General features: G+C 42.6%; 1 protein-coding gene across 2 annotated transcripts in view; it reads right to left on the bottom strand.

Moving 5' to 3' along the window:
- The window catches only part of FKBP6 (FKBP prolyl isomerase family member 6 (inactive)), a 162,871-nt gene extending 142,050 nt beyond the window's left edge, over positions 1-20,821 (bottom strand). The window contains exon 1 of one of the 2 annotated variants that reach the window (XM_069226776.1): positions 20,621-20,821. In XM_069226776.1, the coding sequence (XP_069082877.1) occupies positions 20,621-20,698 (78 nt within the window). In that variant the 5' untranslated portion in view covers positions 20,699-20,821. Of the gene's footprint in view, positions 1-20,131; positions 20,173-20,620 lie in introns of those variants that run through there. The other variant, XM_069226777.1, reaches the window with a different exon arrangement.
- Between the last annotated feature and the right edge of the window lie 268 nt (positions 20,822-21,089).

The following is a 21,089-nucleotide window of genomic DNA, read 5'->3' as shown; positions in this document are numbered from 1 at the left end:
ACTTTCTTTTTTTTTTTTTTTTTTAAACATCAGAGGCAATAACCTTTTGCTCTCATCCTCTGGCATTTCTCATAATAACTGTTAACTGATTCAAATGCTTTGGAAGGAGGAAATGCCCTAAAATGCTTCATTTTATTCCCCTTAACCTCATAATCATCATTTTATTGGCAGTCCGGTCCAATCATATTTGTGTCAATGTGACCATGCTGGAAATGTCTCATTTTTTGTTGTGCAAGATGACCTTAAAAAAAAAAAAAAAAAAAAAAAAAAGACGTTTAGGTACATATCCTGTACAGTAACAACTACAGATTGCTGAAATAGTAGGAGCTTAAACCTGTTTTACTGCTGCCAGAACTTGCTCGGGTGCTACGGGGAAAGCAGGGGTTACTGGCCCGCAACTATAAGGGTTGAGGCAGTTTAACACTTGTTCCAGGGCCTAATTATGAAACTGCAAACTGAACACCAAGTATACATTTTCAATACTAGTCACTTACAATTGGACAGCAAGCAGTCAAATGCATCTCAATGAGGTAGTTGGGGGGGGGGGGGGAGGGGAATTTCCAGACCCATAGCTCAATGCCAAACAGCATTCAACAAGAGGACCACTCCAGTCCTTAAGTTACATAAAAGAATAACTTTACTATACCAACATGAAATACAACACCAGTGGGGGCATGGTTCTTAAACAGGTACTACAGGGAGAATAGGAACAAACATATCAGATTCAGAATAATCTCAGACGTGCATGTTCACAGTGAAAAGCATAAGCAGACCTCTGTGTTGGGGCTCACAGGCCAGTAGTTTAATGTCCCTGTTACCATTAACCCCTACTAGCTTTTCCTAAATCCATGAGCCCCAATGTCTGATAAGCACAAGTTCAAAGGTCCTGGAGAGTATTGGCAGTGAGGTCCTTAGCATGAGGCTCTAACTACAGAGTGCATGTGATATGGCCCCACCTTTTTCAGATGTTGTTCAGAATCTCTGCACATGACAGCTTACCTTCCCCAGTGCCAGTAATTTTTCAGTAATAGCCGGCAATTACACTCTCTCATGCTGGTCGTCTTTTTGGTTAGCAGCAATGAGGAGACAAGACAGCCCACAAGTCAGCTCCTGCGTCCCTCACATGCTAATTCACAATTTTGGGCTGTCACAACAGCTGGGACCCTCTGTAAAGTGTCCTCTATATAGCCATCTTGAGCTATCCTCTCTAACTGGGCCAGTCAAGCGTCAGTAGCAGAGCTTCTCAATCAGCTTCCTGGGGACTTCCATGTATTGTCCCTTCAACGCTTGGAGACTGCCGGTCAGTGGCACCGGATCTCAGAATTTCCTCTGGTACTCTGCGAAGAACCACCTCTTCAGTCAAATGGAAACTGGGTCCAAGAGGGGATGTTTCAGTCTCACAATATCATGTTGCAGACAGGGAATGTTGATTCCATTTTCTGGGTCAGGAACCAGTCCAAAGTGGTCCCCACTGTGTATTGCTCCTCTGCCGAGCAGGCATGTTCTGTTATTTTGCATTTATATTGCCCTCTAACACCAGCAAATTCTAGGCACTTCAGAAGCACATAGGGTATTTGATTCAGGTGAAGTACCAAAAGCACCAAAAATATTAGCAAAATCAGACATAAAGATCTGGTAGACATCAACCTCTAGGAGTAGTACCTCTGCAAGAGACAAAGCAGCAAGCCCTGCGTGGATGATGCTTACAGTAAACTGGCATTTAGGGCCAGATTCCAATCTTGACGGATGGGATACCCCGTCACAAATGTGGCGGATATCCTGCCCGCGTTTTACAAGTTCCATAGGATATAAGGAACTTACAGTATGCCGGACGGGATAGCCGTCACATTAGTGATGGAGTATCCCATTCGCCAAGGTCGTAATCAGGCCCTTACTCTGGGAAGAACTTCTCTGAAGCTAGCAGCATAGGAGGAAACATTGGGACCAGAAATAAGGATGTTTGTCTTGAAAACATAAGACATCAGAAGATTACACAAAATCTGCTGCATGATGCACTGGAGATCAGCAGCTGATAGAATGGTATCAAGCAGAATCTGTATGCAGCCTCCAGAATTATAAAAGATGTGAAGGATCATGACTCAGGATGTAAATGGAAATGTAGATTAAAGGTCTATTACACTAAAACAACTAGCATTACAACCCAAGATTTTGCTGCTGTTGGGAAGAAGGTGGCGATCCACCCATAAGATGGAGTTAAGATCTCTCTGTACTACACACCTTAGGCTGTCTCTGTCAGTTCAGAACGACAGAGGCAAGATATTCTGAGGAATCTATGGGTTTGATCATTTTTGTTTCGACAAGTTTAATTCCACCTCATGGATCTCTAGCGAGATAAGAAATTGTGCGGGCTTTATAAACCACTAAAATGTCTCTTTCCTTTTGTGCTGAAAGTTTTAAGAAGGTCACATTTTTATTCAACACTTCAGGACCTTCAGTACAGCACTGGGAATCCAGGATCTCTCAACTAATACTCTGTGCACTTCATTACAATAGATCTTCATTCAAAGCTCCTTCCGATGTCTCCATCCTACTGGATCAGTTTCTAGATACGTAAACCTTTTCCATCATGGGCCTCACTTTGAATTCAATATATATCCTTACGTTCCCCCTAAGGCAATAGGATCTTGGCTGTAAAACCCATCTTTTATGTCTGGTTATTGAAGTGACCAGATTGCCAAAGTAAACTTCTCACAGAACACTCCATGAAAGTGGAGGAGGAACAAGAATCACCCATCACTTTAATGGTTTGCCAATCTAAGCTAAGATTACAAGTAGATGCAACATTTACATTATCTTCAACTTAAAAAAAAAAAAAAAAATTCATCTAAATTCAATTAATCTGTTAGCTTCCCTCTATGCATTCTATAGAATAATGCCTTCCTTTGCCATACTTCCAGAACATCAAATTCCTTGCCATGTAGAAAGTGCGGTCAGCTAAGTGGTGCATACTGCCACAGCAAAAACACTTACATGTGTTGGTATTCAGAGACGCTCTTTACATGCAACCCTGTATTCTGAAGAGTCCTCAATTTTTTGGGGTATCCCCTACTTTACACACTTCTTGAGTGGTAGTTTTCATTTCTCTCACTTTCAGCAACACATTCAACACTATTGACAATTTCATCACCTGCGGGTAAGATTAGGTTGTAAGTAAGGAGTTTTTCTTGAAAACTAGGATTATTAGTGCAATATTTCAACTGATCCCTGATTAGTCACAAAACCTCTCCATTTGCAATCTTTTAATAAGACCCCATAAAACTGTAGCTTAGTACCTTTTCATTCCTCACTTCAACACACCGAAAAAAAACTTGTTTTTCAAGGGCTAGATTGATTTTTCCACCAAAGTGATCTCATTTTTTTAATGTTGCTTCATAAACATATTGTTCTCCTGCACCTTGTACTGTAGGTTCAGGCAGCCTTTTGCAGACGTTCAGTTCTTCAATGCAAAGGTCATGTAGTAGAACAGGCTGTTTCCCTAGGGGTGTGATTCTTTTTGCCACCTGTTGCTATAAGATTAAACAACTCCTTCCAACGTAGAACAGATTCTGAAGAGTAGTTAAGAAAGGTTGGAGGCTAAGACCTAATAGTAGCATTTATACTCAGGTGCCTAGTAGAGTTAAAAAAAACATGTAGTATGGACACAAGTAATTCTTTGCAGCTTTCCACAGTAACAGTATTATGCAATCAATATTTTGTTGGGGCAGAGGAGAAAAACAATATGGGTCCTATTGTTTTGGCATGTTCATGTGAAAAATACAGGAAATTCTAACAAGTCCAATTTTCATTTCTCTTAAATATGGTCAATTAGGTGCAGAAAAGGTAGCAACTGTGGTGCAGGCTTTCAACAACCAAGACACCAACTGTAGTGCAGCCGGTCAGTCACACAAAACATAGACCCAGCACGCATAGGTAAACAGGAACCTCTGATGGTACGGAAGTGAGAACATACATTGGTCAAGTGAGCTTCATCACGCTTTGCACCAGCAGCACACAGAGCCCAGGCTGACACAGCAAGTTGTGCCAAGCAGGGAGGAGGCTGTTCATCTTGAATAACTGCTGGGCGCTTAAGATACTTGGCACAACAGACAGATGAATCGTGCCAACGAAAAGGAAACACCACAATGGGACAGAAGTGGTCATAGGGCCCATTAAGCCTAAGGGTTTGTACAGAATTCATCAGCAACAGGTGTGGTGATGGAAAGCTGTCCCCTGCACAGCTGTATCTTGTCTCTGGTGACGTGAAGGCCCACAGAAATAAGGAAAACAATATTTTTTACTCTAATATTCCTAGAGAAAATGTCCAGGGTCCATTAAGTCACATCTGACAGAGGTCTCTCACAAAAAGGGAATCCATACCATATATAGATTGAGCTCATCAGATGACAAAATAGAGTCACACGAGAAGGTAAGATTGGGGAGAAGAAAGGAGCATACCAATCATCTGTAACAAAGAAAAGGCAATAGAACATTAGAAAAGTCTTATAACTTGCATTAGCCTGGAAAAAGTGACTCACCTGACAAAACACATGGCTGCCAGAGGACAATTCATATCAACGACAAGAGGATTGAGAACAGAATACATTTGTGCTGATTTCTACTTGATGTTTTTCATACGGACAATTATGAAGATAGATTAATTCTTTGGTGGTAAAAGGTATGCTGGACACGTTCTCAGCACCAGCGCTTAGGGGCAGAGGATGTGTCCAGCATGTCCTAGCACCCTCCACCCCCAAAGGGGAAGCACCAGTACTACCAAACTCCCCCCCCCCCCCCCCAGCAAACAATAGGACCCCTGCCCCCATTAGTGATGGCAGCCAAAGTGCTTTTGCTGCCTATAGGGTCCGACTTCTTGCCTATGCTTCATGTCGCCTTAGGGGCAGATCAGACATTTGTGATGCCGATACCCCCTAAGGGCAGACGTCATAGCGTTTTATGATGTTAGCTGTTTTATTTCTTGTCATTTCCATTGCATCTTAATGTTTTATTTCTCCTTTTTATTGTAGTGCAATGTTTTTGATTTCCTTGGTTGCGACTCCCGCTTGCAGTTTCTGAACTGGTAGATCTGTAGTTTGTGTTGTTGCACGAGTTTGGTAATGAAACCTTTTTGTAACGTTTATTTCAAATGAGTATCACTGCCCTGCTTGAATGTTTAACAGCTGTAATAACTAACTTATTTAGCTTATGATTTTTTTTTCCAAATTCACTGAGTTTGTGCAAGATCTTGTATTGTGTTATCTTGTGTGTATTTTTTCCATTTTCTAGTGTGGCATCCTTGGTGCTTGCTGTGCCTGTGCAGGGTAGGTGCAGTTGATCCTCAGTCTAGCTGCCTGTGGCAGGTGAGAGGTATCTTTGTAGAGCGTTAAGCTATTTGTGTGTACTGTATTGCTAGTTTTCCCCCCCCCCCCGAATATGTCATTAGTTATATTTACTGTTTGATACAGCTGAGTTTATTGAGTTCTAATTTGACAGTGTTGTTTTGTTGTCTTATGTTTTGTTTTAGTTTCATAAGCAAGCATTATGGTTGCCTGAAAGCGGACTGCCCAGCGAGTTGTAGGTTTGCTTTTTGAATCTGCCTCTGAACATGATTCAGCACCTGAAGCAGAGAACCAAGTTGATGATTCTGGCAGTGAATTTTCTGTTCAAGAGGAACCACCTGATGATGAATCCTCTATTAGTGAAGGTGAAGTGCCGCTTTTAGAGGAGGACAGTGATTTCCTAGTCGTGCAGCAAGAGCAAGCTGGATTGTGGCCAGTGGCTGGAAGGCTTCCCATTGGCAGTGCTGAACCCTTGGGTGACCCTAGTATAGTGCAGCCTATTTTGTCTGCCTGTAGTGGAGTTTCAGTGTGTAGAGTCAATACAGATAACTTTGTCTGTTCACTTCTTATAAATGTTTATTGATGATGTGGTTTTGGATGACATTGTTGAGTAGACTAATTTGTATACAAAAATGTTTTTAAGGAACAATAGTGCCACACCTAAGAACCACTCCACAGCTACCAGGTGGACTCCCACAAATCTGTGAGATTAAGCAGTTCTGGGGTTTAACTTTCCTGATGGGACTGATAAGGGAGCCATTGCTGTCTTTATATTGGTCTACTACCCCCTTGATGGCAACTGCTATATTTCCAATAACCATGAGTCGAGATTAGCATTTGCTTCTGGAGCAGATGCTGCACTTTGTGAATAATGTCACAATATCACCCAGACTGACCATATCGTCAAGATTTGGTTGGTCATGGAACATTTTGTGGATTGTTTCTGAGATCTATGTTCCAGGGAAAGATATATCTGGGGATGAGTCTCCATTCTTGTTCAAGGGCCATTTGGTTTTCGGACAATACATTCCCAACAACAGAGTATGCTATGGTATTAAGATGAATATGCTGTATATAAGTGCCGCTGAATATGCATATAGCTTCAGGGTGTACACTGGCAGAATTCTTCAACTGACCCACCCCCACACAGTTGTCCTTCGACTTTTGGAGGCCTCAACATAATTGTGGGAGAACTGACAAGAGCCCTTTTCACAAAGGTTACCAATTATATATGGACCATTTCTACACAGGTGTGCAATTATTTAAACAATTGTTGAAAGTGGGCACTGTAGCACAATTTGTTTTAATCACAAGGGTTGCCCTAAAGAGCCTGTGTGTAAAAACCTTGAAAGGGGACAGAGCAGTGCTTTGCGTAGTGATGAACTTCTTGCTGTGTAATTTTCAGACAGAAGAGATGTCCACATGCTCAACTATTCACAATGTAAGTACCGCACCTGTGACTGTTTGGGGTCAGGCTGCAGAAGTGCGCAAACAAATGTGCATTCCGGACTACAACAAACACATGAGAGGTGTAGCTACAGTAGATCAAAGGCTGGAGCCTTACAATGCTGCTCAGACATCCTACATCTGGCACAAGAAGCTGGCTGTCCATCTATTTCATTTAGCATTCTTCAATGCTTACACTGTTTTAAAAGATCATTCTCCAGGATCCAAGATGAGTTTGTACAGTTTCAGTAGTCTATAATATGAAGCCTTATTGCAGCTGAGCGGGTAACTGTTCCTGGAGTCGGAGTGGTAGGGGGTATGGCCAGATTGAAATATCGCCACTTTCCTGAACGCATTCCTCCTAAACCCAAAAAAGGCTTTCCTTATTGGAGATGTAGAGTCTGTGTCCAAAGAGGAGTACAAAAGGAGAGTCGTGTGTACTGCCCCAGAGTGTCCTCCTAATCCAGGTCTATATGTGCCCCTATGTTTTAAACTGTACTATACACAGACACAACTCAAGTATTGGGAGCAACCAGGGGAGTAAAAGGCAACTGACTGGTCTGCATTGCTATACATTTTCAGTTTTGATACCTGGTTGGAAGTAGTTGGATGTTTTTAGTTACAATTGTTCAGTATGCAGTCATGGTTGGCATATCATATTCTGCTGTTTTTAGTTCGATGTTTAACTTTTCCTGTCATTTCATTGTGGGAGGTTTTTTTTTTTTTTTTTTTAAAGAAACGAAAGTGGTGATGTCTGAGGGGTGTCTGGCTGCTGATGTGTGTGGCTGGACTTACGTGTGGATTGGCATTTGGCTGCTAGTGTGAATGTAGCAGCCAGCAGCAAGTCACTACACATACACCATCACCGAAACAACAGTCCTCACACTGCACCAGCTGTTAGGTGGTGTGATTGCTGTCTCTGAAATGGTGTCGGTCTGGCTGGTAGTGTGTGCGACTGGTAGTGTGTGCGGCTGATAGTGTGTGCGAACTGGCGTTTGGATCCTTCAGCTGCCAGGCGTTGCGATTGTTGGGTCAGTCCTGGGAGTGCATGTATGGCAGTGATGGGCCATTGAATTGTCTTGTTCGTTGATAAGAGTTGTAATGTGCTGTGCCCGCAGCTGGTGATGTGTCTCTTACACATAACCATTCACATGAATGGCTTGTGAATGGCCTGTAAAGTGGATGGAGCCTTGCTGTAGCTTTACAGCTCACATGCTGTGAGTCACTGGTGCAGTCTTACTCTATGTTTTGATTTTTAGGAAATCTTTTGTTAATAAAATTTACATTTTGAACTTTCCACTCGCCATCATGGTAAATCCAACCAGTTTGTGTGTGTACTTAAGTAGTAGATGGTGGTGTTTGTAATATTGTCTTTTCTGTCTTTCTCTGCCAGGGTATACATAGTCTCTAAAGAATGTCTACCAATCACAGATATTTTCATAAACTAGGGTGGCTCGTCTTGCGTGAAACCCACAAGGTGTTCTTTACCAGAAGCCCTTGCAATCCTCAAGCTAAAAACACATTTTCTTTATATTTCTGTGACTCAAAGTAGTGCAATCTGCAGGGATCCACAAATTTCCTGCCAGAGTTCCCACGTCTCCCAATAAAAATGGTACTTCACCTGTGTGGGTGGGGCTAGCTCCTGCTAATGGGTGTGAACCAAGATACAAAGTGGCACTATCAACAAAAGGGGTAGCCACAGTTTTTGGGCCTGAGCTCAAAGGCCACCCAGGGAAACCTACCAAATCTAGGCATTTCTGAAAACTAGACACCCAGGGGAGTACATGGTGGTGTGTCTCCCACAACATTTTCTTATCCACAATGCCCTACAAACCTCGAAATGTTCCTAAAATTACAGATTTTCCTTGCATTTCTCTGATGTAATTGTCCAGAATCAGAATCTACAAAGTTCCTACCACCTAGTGGTCCCTCACTTGTCCAATACAAGTGCTGCCCCTCTTGTATGGCTGGGCCTACTGCCGTAACAGGAATGGATCAAACCTAAATCAACCTGAGTCCTTGCAAAGGGACACTCCTTGACCTTGGTTTGATCTGTTCATGTCACAGGCATTAGGCCTAGCCACATAAGTGAGGTACCATATTTAAAAATCGGCAGATTTGGGGGAATGGTAGGTGTCAGGAAATGGGTTGCTCCCGGCAGAAATGTGAGGGAAATGTGTTTTGAGTCTATGTTTGATGTGTGTGAGGGCTTATGGGTAGGAAACCCTTATAACAGGAACACAAGTCACCCTACCCTGGATGTCTAGTTTTAAAAAAATGTGCAGGTCTGTTCGATTTTTCAGCTATCCACACTGCAAGCAAAATGGGTCAGTTTTCAGTAGAAAAATGTGATGTCTCCATGTTGACTTATCAGGTCTTTCCTGTCGCTGACGCTGGCACTACGCACACAAGTGAGGTACATTTTTATCTGGAGACCTGGAGGAATACTAGATGCTAGGACATTTGTGGCTCCCCACAGACTCCAGGTTTTCAAGGGTTTCTGGGTGGGAAAACCTGGTGGTAGTCACAAGCCACCCCACTCTGGATTCTTTTAAGTGTCTAGTTTAAAAAAAAAAAAAAAAAAAAGTACAGCTTTGGTAGGTTTCCCTAGGTGCCAGATGAGCTAGGTCCACAGAGGTTCAATTTTCAATGGAAAAAATGTGATTGTGTCCATGTTGTGTTCTGTGCCCTTTGCTGTTGCAGGCACTAGGCCTACCCATGCAAGTGAGTTTTTTTTTTTTTTTAAAATAGGCAGACATGTGGGGAATACAGAATGGTAGAACATTTGTTATTACTAACTGTAATTCTCTGCATTATGCCTTCCAATAGTAAGTCACTATGTAAAGACGAAGAGGTTTTGAAAAGTGACCTCTGAATCATGTTACCTATTTAAAAAAAACATAGGTTTCCTTGATAACCAATTTTCAGTCTTTATATTTTACCTCATAAATTGCTCTATACCCAGTACACAACGAAAAACCACTGTAAGATGCAGTTCAGTTGTTGGCTCTGGGCAACTCGGGTTCTTGGAAAACCTATCAACCCTACATAAACACCCCCAACGAGAAGAGTCTTGTGGACATAAAGGTATATCGCTTTTTGTAAATTAGCCATCATGACAAGAAGTTACAAATAAAAATTTCACAATGAACCATTTTTCCTACTCATTTTCAATATTTTTTTTTTATTTCAATGGTTAGTTTCTTTGAGAAAACCATGAGGGATCTATAAAAATCACCCCACCCTGAACTGAGAATTCTGTTTACTGTTAAAAAATCTTTAGCTTTGTGGTTTCCAGCACACACTGGAAGTAGGTTCAGAGCACAAAAATTAGGAAAAATAGGCTGTTTGAAAAATGCCAAAACTGTGATAAGAGACAGTTGATTTTTTTTTTTTTAAATTCAGCTCTGCATGTTCCTAAAAGCCAGGAAAATTGCAACTCTAGCAGAACAATCCTTTTGTTGCCATTTGTAGGAAAAAAACATTTTTTCAGAGCACCTTTTCCCTGTTGTTCCCCCCCAACTTTGATTTTTTTGGCTATTTTCACAGTCCTGTCCATGGGAACCTACTAACCCTGGGTACCTTTGGAATCCCCAGGATGTTGGGCAAAAAGGACACAAATTTGGCATGGATACCTTGTGTGGAAATAAACTGTTATGGAGGCCTAAGCGCGAACCACCCCCAATAGCCAAAAAAGGGCTTAGCATTCTGGAGAAGGGGGTCAGGAAGAAGCTTAACAGCCAAGGGGTTAAAGTTAGTAATGTTTTAGATGCCTCACAATACCTTTGTTTACTTTGATAACTGTTGTGTAGCAAGTATTGGCAGTGTTTCTTCGGAGTGCACGGTTACATCACTTGGTTATTTATAGTCAATTATAACCCCAGTTGTGCAGACTAGAATGTTTTTTTGTGTTTGTTTTAAACTTGAAACATACCTTTTATTATCTAAAAGGAAAAAGTAAACACTTTCGACTTTGAATACTTATTTTCCTCCATGGTCACTGAGCAAGCTAATCTGGAGAAACAATGCCAGAAGTTTCGGCTGTGGCACCAAAGAGTGGTTTCTTGTATTTTTTTTTTTTTTTTAAACATCACGCTCCCAAAACACAGAGCACCAGCGCAACGTCCCAAAAAAACAAAATGCAAGGCAGGTGACAATAATAGCACTGCAAGGTTTCCACGAAAATAACAGTGTAACAAAAGACACAGCAGCAGTGCAGTCTCTGTACCTCCGCCTGCTGCACTGGATATAGAGAAGAGGGGCTATCTTCCACTCATATCCTCTCTTTCTTCACATTTTAACAAAACTTCCGATTTTAAAGGCTGCAGAGCTCTCCAAGAAGAAAACTGGTTGTCATACTTGCCATAGAGATGGGTGTGTAATATTCTGATCTCAGATGTGAATTTTTTATATTATTAAATATTGTAAGAAGGTTGTGTTAAACAAGATCTTGTAGAGAGGATCTGGATGTCAATATATAAAGAGCTTCACCTCTAACAAGTGTGGGATTAGCTTGGTCCTATCTCTTCTAATAGCAAAACATCCACCCACAAAATCCCACCCCCTGCTCTAACTGCAAACTAAATGTGCAATTAAAGTTGTTCGGTCTACCATGCTATGAAGATACACCTCAAGGGAACACCAAGTGAGAAAGAAGGCATGTTTCTACTGTTATGCTAATGTTATTTCTCATCTCCAAAACGCCTCATTAACCCTACAATCTGGCCCAGTTCTAGATGGGATGCCAGATGAGCCAGACCCCATTCCACCCTGCTCACCCTAACCCACTCCTCATGGGCCCACCAAAAGCCCACTCATACATGGATGGGCACCTATCTTATTTTTTTTTTTTTATAATTAGAGTGTACTTACAACTTGTGTGTTATGCATCATTATCTTATCTGCATAATAACTAGCAGTGGCTTTTTTATGTACATGTGACAGGACAGTCACAAAAAGCGTGCAGCTGGGTCTTTTTTCCCTGACCTGTATTTCATGACTGCCCCATTATAAATAAAAATTAAAAAACAGGAATTCTGTTTGCTGTGGCGACAGTGAACAGGAGCTGCTGTGACCTTTTCAGACTACAGTCATAGCATAAAGTGGAGCTAGTCCTCTCAGTGTTCAGACCTAGTAGTAATTAAAAACGTTCTTTTCATATCCTTAAACTTTACAAGTAAAAACACTGATCAATTTCTCAACAATAACCTTAAGGTATTACACGTCATCAATGCAGTCCTTCATATATCACATTTTCCTTTATTTTGCCTAAACTTTTTTTTTTTTTTTTCCAGATGACGCATTTTTGTAGTTTTTTTTTTTCCTTTCCCCATACAGCCTGAGTCTTGTGTAACATATGCAGTGAACAGAGTCACTTCTATGTGTAGGTGAAGGGGTGGATAGGTATTAATAACAAGACAAACAAAAGCTCCGGAGTGAAGGCTGAAGGCAGTGTGAATTTATCGGTGCCTAATACAGGCCTCACCTCTGGGAAGCTGTTCAAATGCTTTTTCTGCGTCCAGGAGAATCCTAGCCATCCAGGCCTCCATAGCCTCAACGATATCAAATAACGCTATAGCTCGCCTAGTATGGTCTGATGTTCCTATACTGGGTATGAACCCATGTTGCCATGGTGATACCAGATAGGCTAGGACTTCCTCAGATGTGTTGCCAAGATCTTGGCATATAACTTGGAATCTTCATTAATCAAGGTGATGGGACCGTATGAGCCAGGATTATCAGGGAAAAAAAAAAGGAAAGAGGAAAGAGGGAAAAAAAAAAAAGGAAAGAGGAAAGAGGGAAAAAAAAAAGGAAAGAGGGAAAAAAAAAAGGAAAGAGGGAAAAAAAAAAGGAAAGAGGGAAAAAAAAAAGGAAAGAGGGAAAAAAAAAAGGAAAGAGGGAAAAAAAAAAGGAAAGAGGGAAAAAAAAAAGGAAAGAGGGAAAAAAAAAAGGAAAGAGGGAAAAAAAAAAAGGAAAGAGGGAAAAAAAAAGGAAAGAGGGAAAAAAAAAAGGAAAGAAGGAAAAAAAAAAGGAAAGAGGAAAGAAGGAAAAAAAAAAAGGAAAGAGGAAAGAAGGAAAAAAAAAAAAGGAAAGAGGAAAGAAGGAAAAAAAAAAAGGAAAGAGGAAAGAAGGAAAAAAAAAAGGAAAGAGGATCACTATATTCATATCATGCCATGATAAAGGAGACAGCCCATTCCGTTGTACCCCTAGGAAAAGCTTTAATAAAAATGAGGCTAGCTCAGCATATAGTATTTAAAAAAATTCTAAAGAAACACTATCAATGCACAATAAATTTCTTCTATGTAATATCGGCCTCTAGGTCCCTACAAGCTTCTTTAGAGAGCACCCGCCCGCCCTGATTAGGTTAACTTATTGTGACGAAAGAAGATGTTTGCAGGATATCTTCCGTGTGGAGAGCCCTGTAATACCCTTCAAGGGTTTCGACAATATAAACTGAATCTATGACACTAGTGTCATCTGTCTTTTTAATAAACTCAGTGCTATTATGCTTCTTTCTGCCTGGTGCGCAGGGCTAGATACTTTCGCCAAATTCACAACATTCATTTTTGTGCAACTGATATTTTTCTGCCAACAACTTAGTGCACTGAATATTGGTCTTAGCCTTTACTATTGCGATTTCTTGTTGAATTTGCACAATATTTTGTTCTATGAAAATCCCCTGAGTAGGACTTTCTTCTAATGTAGCCAGCTGATCATAAAGTCCTTTAATTTTTGTCTCTTGCTCTTTCTTCTGACTGGCAACACAAGAAATAGTCTCTCCACTTACCCCTACTTCAAAAGCGTCCCACACCATTTCTCGTGCTGAGCTATAATGGTTTGCATCAAAATACTTGGTCACACAGTGCCTCATATGTTCAATATATTGAGGGTTTAATAATAATTTACTGTCAAATGACCATTTAACCAAGGACCTGGACCCACCTACCCCTCGAAGTTCAAGAATAAGAGGATTATGATCTGAAAAAAGCATGTGGAGTTTCAGATATCAGTTTTAGACACTAAACCATTAGAAATCCAGACGTCATCTGGCATGCCATACTTCCTAGGAGGGCAGGAAAAATATATATATAAGTAGGGCCCGGATTCTTTAGATGATACTAGACATCTACCAGTTCATGACTGTCAACTAGATATGTCAAAGAAATAAATACCTGTGTTCCCTCCCCCTCCAATATTTGGTCTTTTGTTGCAAACCTTTAAGTGAAAATTCATATTGCCACAATCAACAGGGTAGGCCACATAGCGAGTTCGATCTCTAACTTCTCAAAAAGGCTGGATCACTCTGGTTAGAACAACAAATAGTTCAGCCGGTAAAGCTTGTCCTTGCCAGGCAACACTCTACTAAGACCCACCGCCCCGACTAATCAGACAGCTTCCATTTAATAGGGCCAACATAATTTTTGGCCAGTATAGCTACCCCCCGATCATGGTCGTGTGTGAGGTACAGACTAGTAATACGTACCTTTTCATAACATAACAGTGTTGTCTTCCCCAGATGCGAGTCTCTTGCAGGCATATAATATCCGAAGCCAGGGATTTAAAAATCACTGAAGGTGGTCCTCTAAAGGGGCAGACTCCGGCAATTGCTCATTCTCCGGGACGTGTTGGAGCAATGCGTGCCGCAGGTCCCTATTCCGCTCAGTGTCCACCAAAGCGTATTCTTGCTGAAGGACTTCGAACATCAACAGTGCTTGGCCCCTTTAAATATCTCCCAGGTGGTCAATTCCCAAAAGAGACCCTTCGCGAAACCTCCCAGGGCCCCAAGATCCCCCAATAAATCACTACACCACAGTAGGGTTTGGGCCATCAAAGTAGATTTCCAGCCCAAAAAACATGTGGCGTCATTCCACACTCTCACAACTGTTCCGTGAGCATCGGAAATGATCACAAGCTTGCGCTGGTATATAGGGCGGATTCATATCTCTCCCTACCCATCGCCTTTCTGTCCACATGACGCCGGGTCCCCCTGATCAGCAAAGGCTCAGTCATTAGTGGTGACCAATTGTGTCGCCCAGTAGTAGTGCAGGGGGTCCGGGATAGCCACCCCACCCTCATAGACCCCCTGTTTCAATTTTTGCAATGCCACATGGAAGCAGCAGTCTGATTTCCCTGCCCAGTTGTTTAAACACCTCTGCGGGGATCCTATAGGGAGTGTTCTGGAAGATATATAGGAGCCGTGGCTATGTCATTTTGTAGAGAGCTCCTCTACCCATCAAGAAGAGTGGTAATGACCTCAAGTGAGCCACATCTCTATGGAATCTATTGAGCTGAGCCTGTAGGTTTTTCCTGAGGAAATACTTCTGATTCCTATTGACATATATACCCAAATATTTAAAGCCCTCCTGGCAGATTGGTACATTGCAATGCGGGGACAAGGTGTGGGGAGACCCTGCCGGGGGAAGACCAATGATTTGTCCCAGTTAATCTGGTAACCAGAGCGTTCCCCAAATATGCAAAAAACCTGTATTATCCTATAGATCAACCATCGGAGGTTGGTGACATAGCAGAATATCGTCTGCGTACAAGGAAGTACACTCATGTATTGTGCCAGAATCTATACCTCAAATCAGGGGGTCCTGGCGGATCCACACCACTCAGGGGTCTACTGCCAGCATGTATAGGATAGGACAGAGCAGGCACCCCCTTTCGGTTTCTCCGTGCAAGGCAAAGGACTGTGAGAACATGGCATTTACCCGCACCCGGGCCACCTGATCCTGGTACAACAGTCAGACACAGTCGAGGAACTGCGGCCCCACACCAAACTCATTAAGAGTGGCAAAGATGTACGGGCACTCAACATTATCGAAGGGCATCTTGGCATTGAGAGACAGGAGTGCTGCCTGCTCAATCATCTAGTGCTTTGTCACCTGTAGAACTCCGTTTAGTCGCCTCAAATTCAAGCATGTGCATCTTGACGGCATGAAGCCGGACTGGTCTGAGTGGATCAGCTTTATAATAATTACACGCAGTCTGGTTGCCAAAACCTTCCCCAAGACTTTGACCTCCGCATTTAGAAGAGAGATGGGCCTATAAGAGGCACACTTCTCTGGGGCTCTGCCTTTTTTCGGAATCACAACAATGGTGAGTGTCCTCTGATCTGCTGGCAACAGCCCAGCCCCCCGCATTCCCCCAAACATGGCCATGTGTTTGGCTATCTCGCGCCCCATGTACTTAAAATGTTCTGCTGGGAGTCCATTTGGCCCCACTGCTTTGCCCGATTGGAGCTCATGCAATGCCGAGGCAACCTCTTCTTCAGTCAACTCAGCCTCTAACGCTCCTTTTCTTCCTCTGAAAGCCCAGGCAGCAGAATGTCTTGCAGGAGGTCAATACAGTCCTCCTCGGTCATCCGGGTTGCCGATTTATAGACGTCCTCATTGTAAGTAGCGAAGGCTTCCACTACGGCATCATTGGACATGCAGGGGGTACCCTCCTTGTTCTGTATCTCCCTGGCCCAGGGCCGATCTCGGTCTCTCTTGTCCAGCCAGGCCAATAGTTTATTGGCTTTATCGCCCACATCGTACAGCTGATGCTGGGAAGCTAACGCTTAGGCATGATGAAGGCAGCTCTTGCCGCTTGAGCTGCAGCCGGTGCAAGTGACCCCCCCCCCCCCCCCAACCTACGTAATAGCAGGTCTCAAGGGCTTCAATTTCCCATTCAAGTTCTGCACCCTGTAGATTTGTTCCTTTTGTCGCCCCCTATCAAACCCTGAGCGTGTCCCCCGATTACGGTTTTAAGGGCTCTCACAAAATACATGCAGAGTCCACTGATCCCAGGTTTTCCTCAAAATATTGTGAAGCCATCTTACTTATTTTATCCCTGAAGGACTTATCAGTCAGATGCCAAGGGCCAAGTCTAATCGTCAGGGAGTAGGATTGTGTGGGACCGAGCAATGTAACTCCCACAGGGAACTGGTCTGAAATCCCTCTCAGGTAACACGTGGCCTCCCTAAACCTCCCAATATGTGTCCATGTGGTGAATAGATAGTCCAGCCTCAACGAGCTACCATGTGGCATGGAGAAATAAGTGATCTGCCTCTTCCCTGGGTTATGTTCCCTCCACAGATATGTCAGGCCAAGGAGTCCAGAAAGGGCCACAATGTCACTGATGCATTGGGCGTCTTCGCTCGTGTAAATCTGTCAAGGCCTGGGTCAACACGAGGTTCATATTGCATCCCAAAAACCAGGAGTCCCATCAGGAGATCCACCAGCAGAGCACCCAGGTCTGCTAGATTAGACCCCTGAAGTCTCAGCGGGGGCATAACCAGAGCATATGTTGAGCATGTGGCCCTCCCAGACCACTACATAACATCCCAGTGTGTCCCACCAGGTGCGAGTCAAAATGAATGGTATTGATTTTTTAAGGAGGATGACCACTCCCCTAGAGTCTGCTGTGCAACCCGCATGTGCCACCAGCTGGTAACCAAACCTGTCTAGTGCCCTGTAATGATTCCCTTTTAGGTGCATTTCCTGTAACAGGATGAGATACGGGCCATGTCTGCGCAAGGATTATGGTGCATTTAATGAGGCTGCCTGGCCCATTCACATTCCACGTCATGACCCTAAGGGTGCGTACTACTGTGGCTGCCATTAGGGAACGTTTCTATACCCAGGAGGATTACTGCATCTGTCCCCCACTCTTGCGTATTCTCATGTATCTCCTCGCCCCCAGTGATGTCCCAGGTCGCCACATGGCTGTGCAATAATGCTATCTGTATTCAACCACCAATTCCATCTTGACCACCGACTCCATTTTCTGCTTAGCTTCAAATGCCGTCACATCAGTGGCACAGGTATTTTTCCACGCACAGCTTTTTCCCTAAATTGAACGATTTTCACTTTTCTCATAAGGGAAGGGAACATAAAATGGGAGATGCAACAATGATAAGAGTGTAAAAGGATGAGAATGTTTATAGCAGAGAAGGGTACTGCTCTGTCTTGGAAATGCACCTTGGGATCTGGCCAATCCTTTTGTGTGTTTTCAACACTGAACAAGTACAGTTTGAGCTTGAATTTCACAACTTACTCAAAGGGAGGGGGAGGTTACTAAAACCTTCCTCTTATGTTTTTTTAGGGTATATAGGGAGGGGAAGCTTGGAGCTGAGCAGAAGGACTTCATTTCTGAGGGTGGACACATTGCTCAGAAAAATGAGAGTCCTATTAGGGAACATTTCTCCTGCCTCAGCTGTCCAGGGTTTCACAGCTTGACGCTGGCAAGGACCAGAATGATGTTGGATTCGATCCCCATGGTGATGCATTTTTAATTCTTAATTATCTAGCTTTAATATATATATTTACTGCATACATTCCATTGTTGATATATTGCATTTTTTCTGATTATTATTCAACTGCTGTGATTATTTTGGTAGCTGCACGTTTTTTTCCGCATTCAAGTTAAATGCTCACATTTATGTTTTTGTATACTTTTGCTTGAGCCCTGGGATGTGCCTTAATAAATTAATTACTCAGACTAAGAGTGTTGCATTATTTAGCCTCGTTCCCCCTTAGTTAGAACCTAAGCAGAACAGGGGTAGTGTTTCTTTTTCTCTTTGGTGGACTCCATAAAGTGATTTACTGGTGTAATAACAGTAACTCCAGAGGCCAGGCTTTTCTCAAGAGCCAGGATTATCCATAAAGTGGTTTACTAGTTGCATGACAGTACCTCAAGGTTTTGGACTATTTGTGTGCCGGGATCAACGCTAAATATCTCTCCTAGAGAGGGAAACTTTTTTTTTCCTCCAATAAGCAGTAGCAAATGTCAAAGCCACCTGTATTCTGATTTTTGTATACCACTTCATATGTGCAATGCATTTACATGCTTTTGTTTGGAGCACACTCACAAGGCACTGACCCACAGCAAGAATACTCTATACTTTAGATGACACTGCAAACAAAACACATTCACGAAATGTAAGATGGTGTCCTTCCTAATTGTACACTTGGAGAGTGCATTGATGCCCCCACACGAGATACAGAAAGTACTATAGGAATGCTATGGTACTACTTGATGATTAATAGTAAGGATTCATTAGAGGTGGTGCCCCTAAAAGCTGGCAGGATTGGGTCAGAGTTACAGGTCAGAGAGAACTTTAAATTATATTTGATGCTCAGCATGTGAATGAATACTCCCTGGCTTATAAACACTTTCATATATACCAACCAGTTATAAAATCCAACCTATTTCTATGTCTTGTGTTCTTATTCTTCATTTCCCGTTATATATTAATCATTGCTACTGTCTTGGGTACTTTTAAAGCATTGTGCCTTTTCTAAACAATTATTGGAGAGAAAATACAAGTAAAATGCATTTGTGTGTTAAACAACGCTACTCGTCTAAATTGCACCATTCGCCAGTTCCCTCCATGTTTTTTTTTTTTTAAGGGGAAGACTCATTTCCAATAACTTTAAAACATTCTTTTTTTTTTTTACATCAATGCATTTGTAAACTATGGACACTAAAACACGTTAAATTTAAAATATTTAATTTTGTCATTCGTGTTTTCAAAAGTTACCAAAGAGAATTTTAACCCTGTTTAAAAGGGTCTTTAAGTACACTCAGTTTGCAACCAGTGACACTGCAATATCTCCTAAAAAGACACATTTGCTTTAGATGTTTGAAAATCGGTTTCAAGAAGAACTAAGAATAGGACCTCATCAGTAGATTTTTACCAAGCCCCCCCGCCCCCGCCCCCACCCCCACCCCGAAACATCTGACTATCCTGCTGTCCAGATAAATGTGCATCCAGTGAAGAGGAAATCTGGTGTTATCACACCATCACCCATCCACAAATGAACAGCATGGTTTGCCACGGCACTCCACCACAACTAAAGACAGAGTGTGCGCTCTCATTAGAAGCTAGTTTAAAGTCAAAGAAAGAAATATGCATGGTGGAAGGTCATACCAACTTGATCCAACATTATTAAAGATAAGGTACTTTGGCATCTCAGATATTTCCATATCGGACATATGTCAAAGTCTAAAGGGAAGCTGCCCCAAATACCGTTGTTGATTTTTGCCTACTTCTCTTGTTTATCTTATGGGCTCAAACAGGAGTTTTCATAACCCTCCCAGTCATAGAATCCTGGAGCAGGGCCTGTCTAACTGAACTGTGCACTGAAAACGTAGTCACGCTAAATCTCCTTGCAGAACTTGAGTTTGAAAAAACAGAACTACAAATTCAGGTTTCCAGATTTTCACCAAGGTATCCATACGATCGCTGCCCCTGTGTGGGTTTTTGTGAGAAATGCGCCACAGCCTTCATTCCTTCACCGGACACGATACTAGTGTGTTCATTTACAAAACTTCGACGATGCAACATGGTTCTCACTCACAAGGCCTTTATAGAGAATAGAGCACTCTATCCACATTGTAATCTGCTTCTGAAAGTAGGGACATTTCATTGTCAGACCTTCCGTCGCGACAAGAACGAAACACAAGTCCGTCGCACCACTTTTCCATATCAATGTGAACTGAGACGTCCTTCACGCCTACGGGTATTCAATGTAGGATGTCCTAATCTACAAACGACTTCGGATCACGCTTGCTTGCTTTATCAACCACATTCCGGTCTTACTCGTGGGACTCCCCTCCCAATCTCGAATGCTGTCTACATGGTGTAGCTTCCCAGGTCAAGGGGAACTCAAGTCACACAACGCATTCAGAAGCAGGCACTCATTGCTCCAATGAAACGTATTGCGTTTTTCTTGGGAAGTGCAGGCCCTCTCCATCGCAAAATAAAAAAAGTGCCCATTTAAAACATTGCCCCAGTATAAATAACACTGACAGCGGTAAACCAGGTACGCCTTTCTAACATTACTCACCGTGCCTGGGCCGCCACGCCCGTGTCCTGGCGTGGGATGGTTCTGTATTCCATTACGGTATTTCAAGTCATGGGCCATGGCACCAGCTCTTTCAGGAAACTCTCACCACGCAGAGCGTGAGAAAGCCTGTAACCAATTAAAGCTTCCTACGGCCCAAAATCTTTCCTCGTTTAGCTGATCATAGGCCGCGGGCTCGTTTTAGCCCCGCCCCCTACCATTTAGCTCACGTACGACGTCAAATAATTCGGTGCGAAAGGCTGAAGTTACGCATGGATGTACCAATCAGAGCGTAGCTGCCGAGGGTCTGCTCTAATGGTTTAAAAATGGGAGATTTGGGGCTTTGAGGAGAGGATTTGTATCATTATTCTAAAGAGGATATTTTCAGGGAACAGGTTCTGTAATACAAACGTAGGACTTTTATAGCGGCAGGCAGGGCTTTCGCAGTACAAATGCATGCCTGCCACCAGGT

Source organism: Pleurodeles waltl, chromosome 3_2 (assembly GCF_031143425.1).
Source record: "Pleurodeles waltl isolate 20211129_DDA chromosome 3_2, aPleWal1.hap1.20221129, whole genome shotgun sequence".
NCBI lineage: Eukaryota > Metazoa > Chordata > Amphibia > Caudata > Salamandridae > Pleurodeles > Pleurodeles waltl.
The sequence above is the reverse complement of the archived record's forward strand: the minus strand, read 5'-3'. Positions and strand labels throughout refer to the sequence as shown.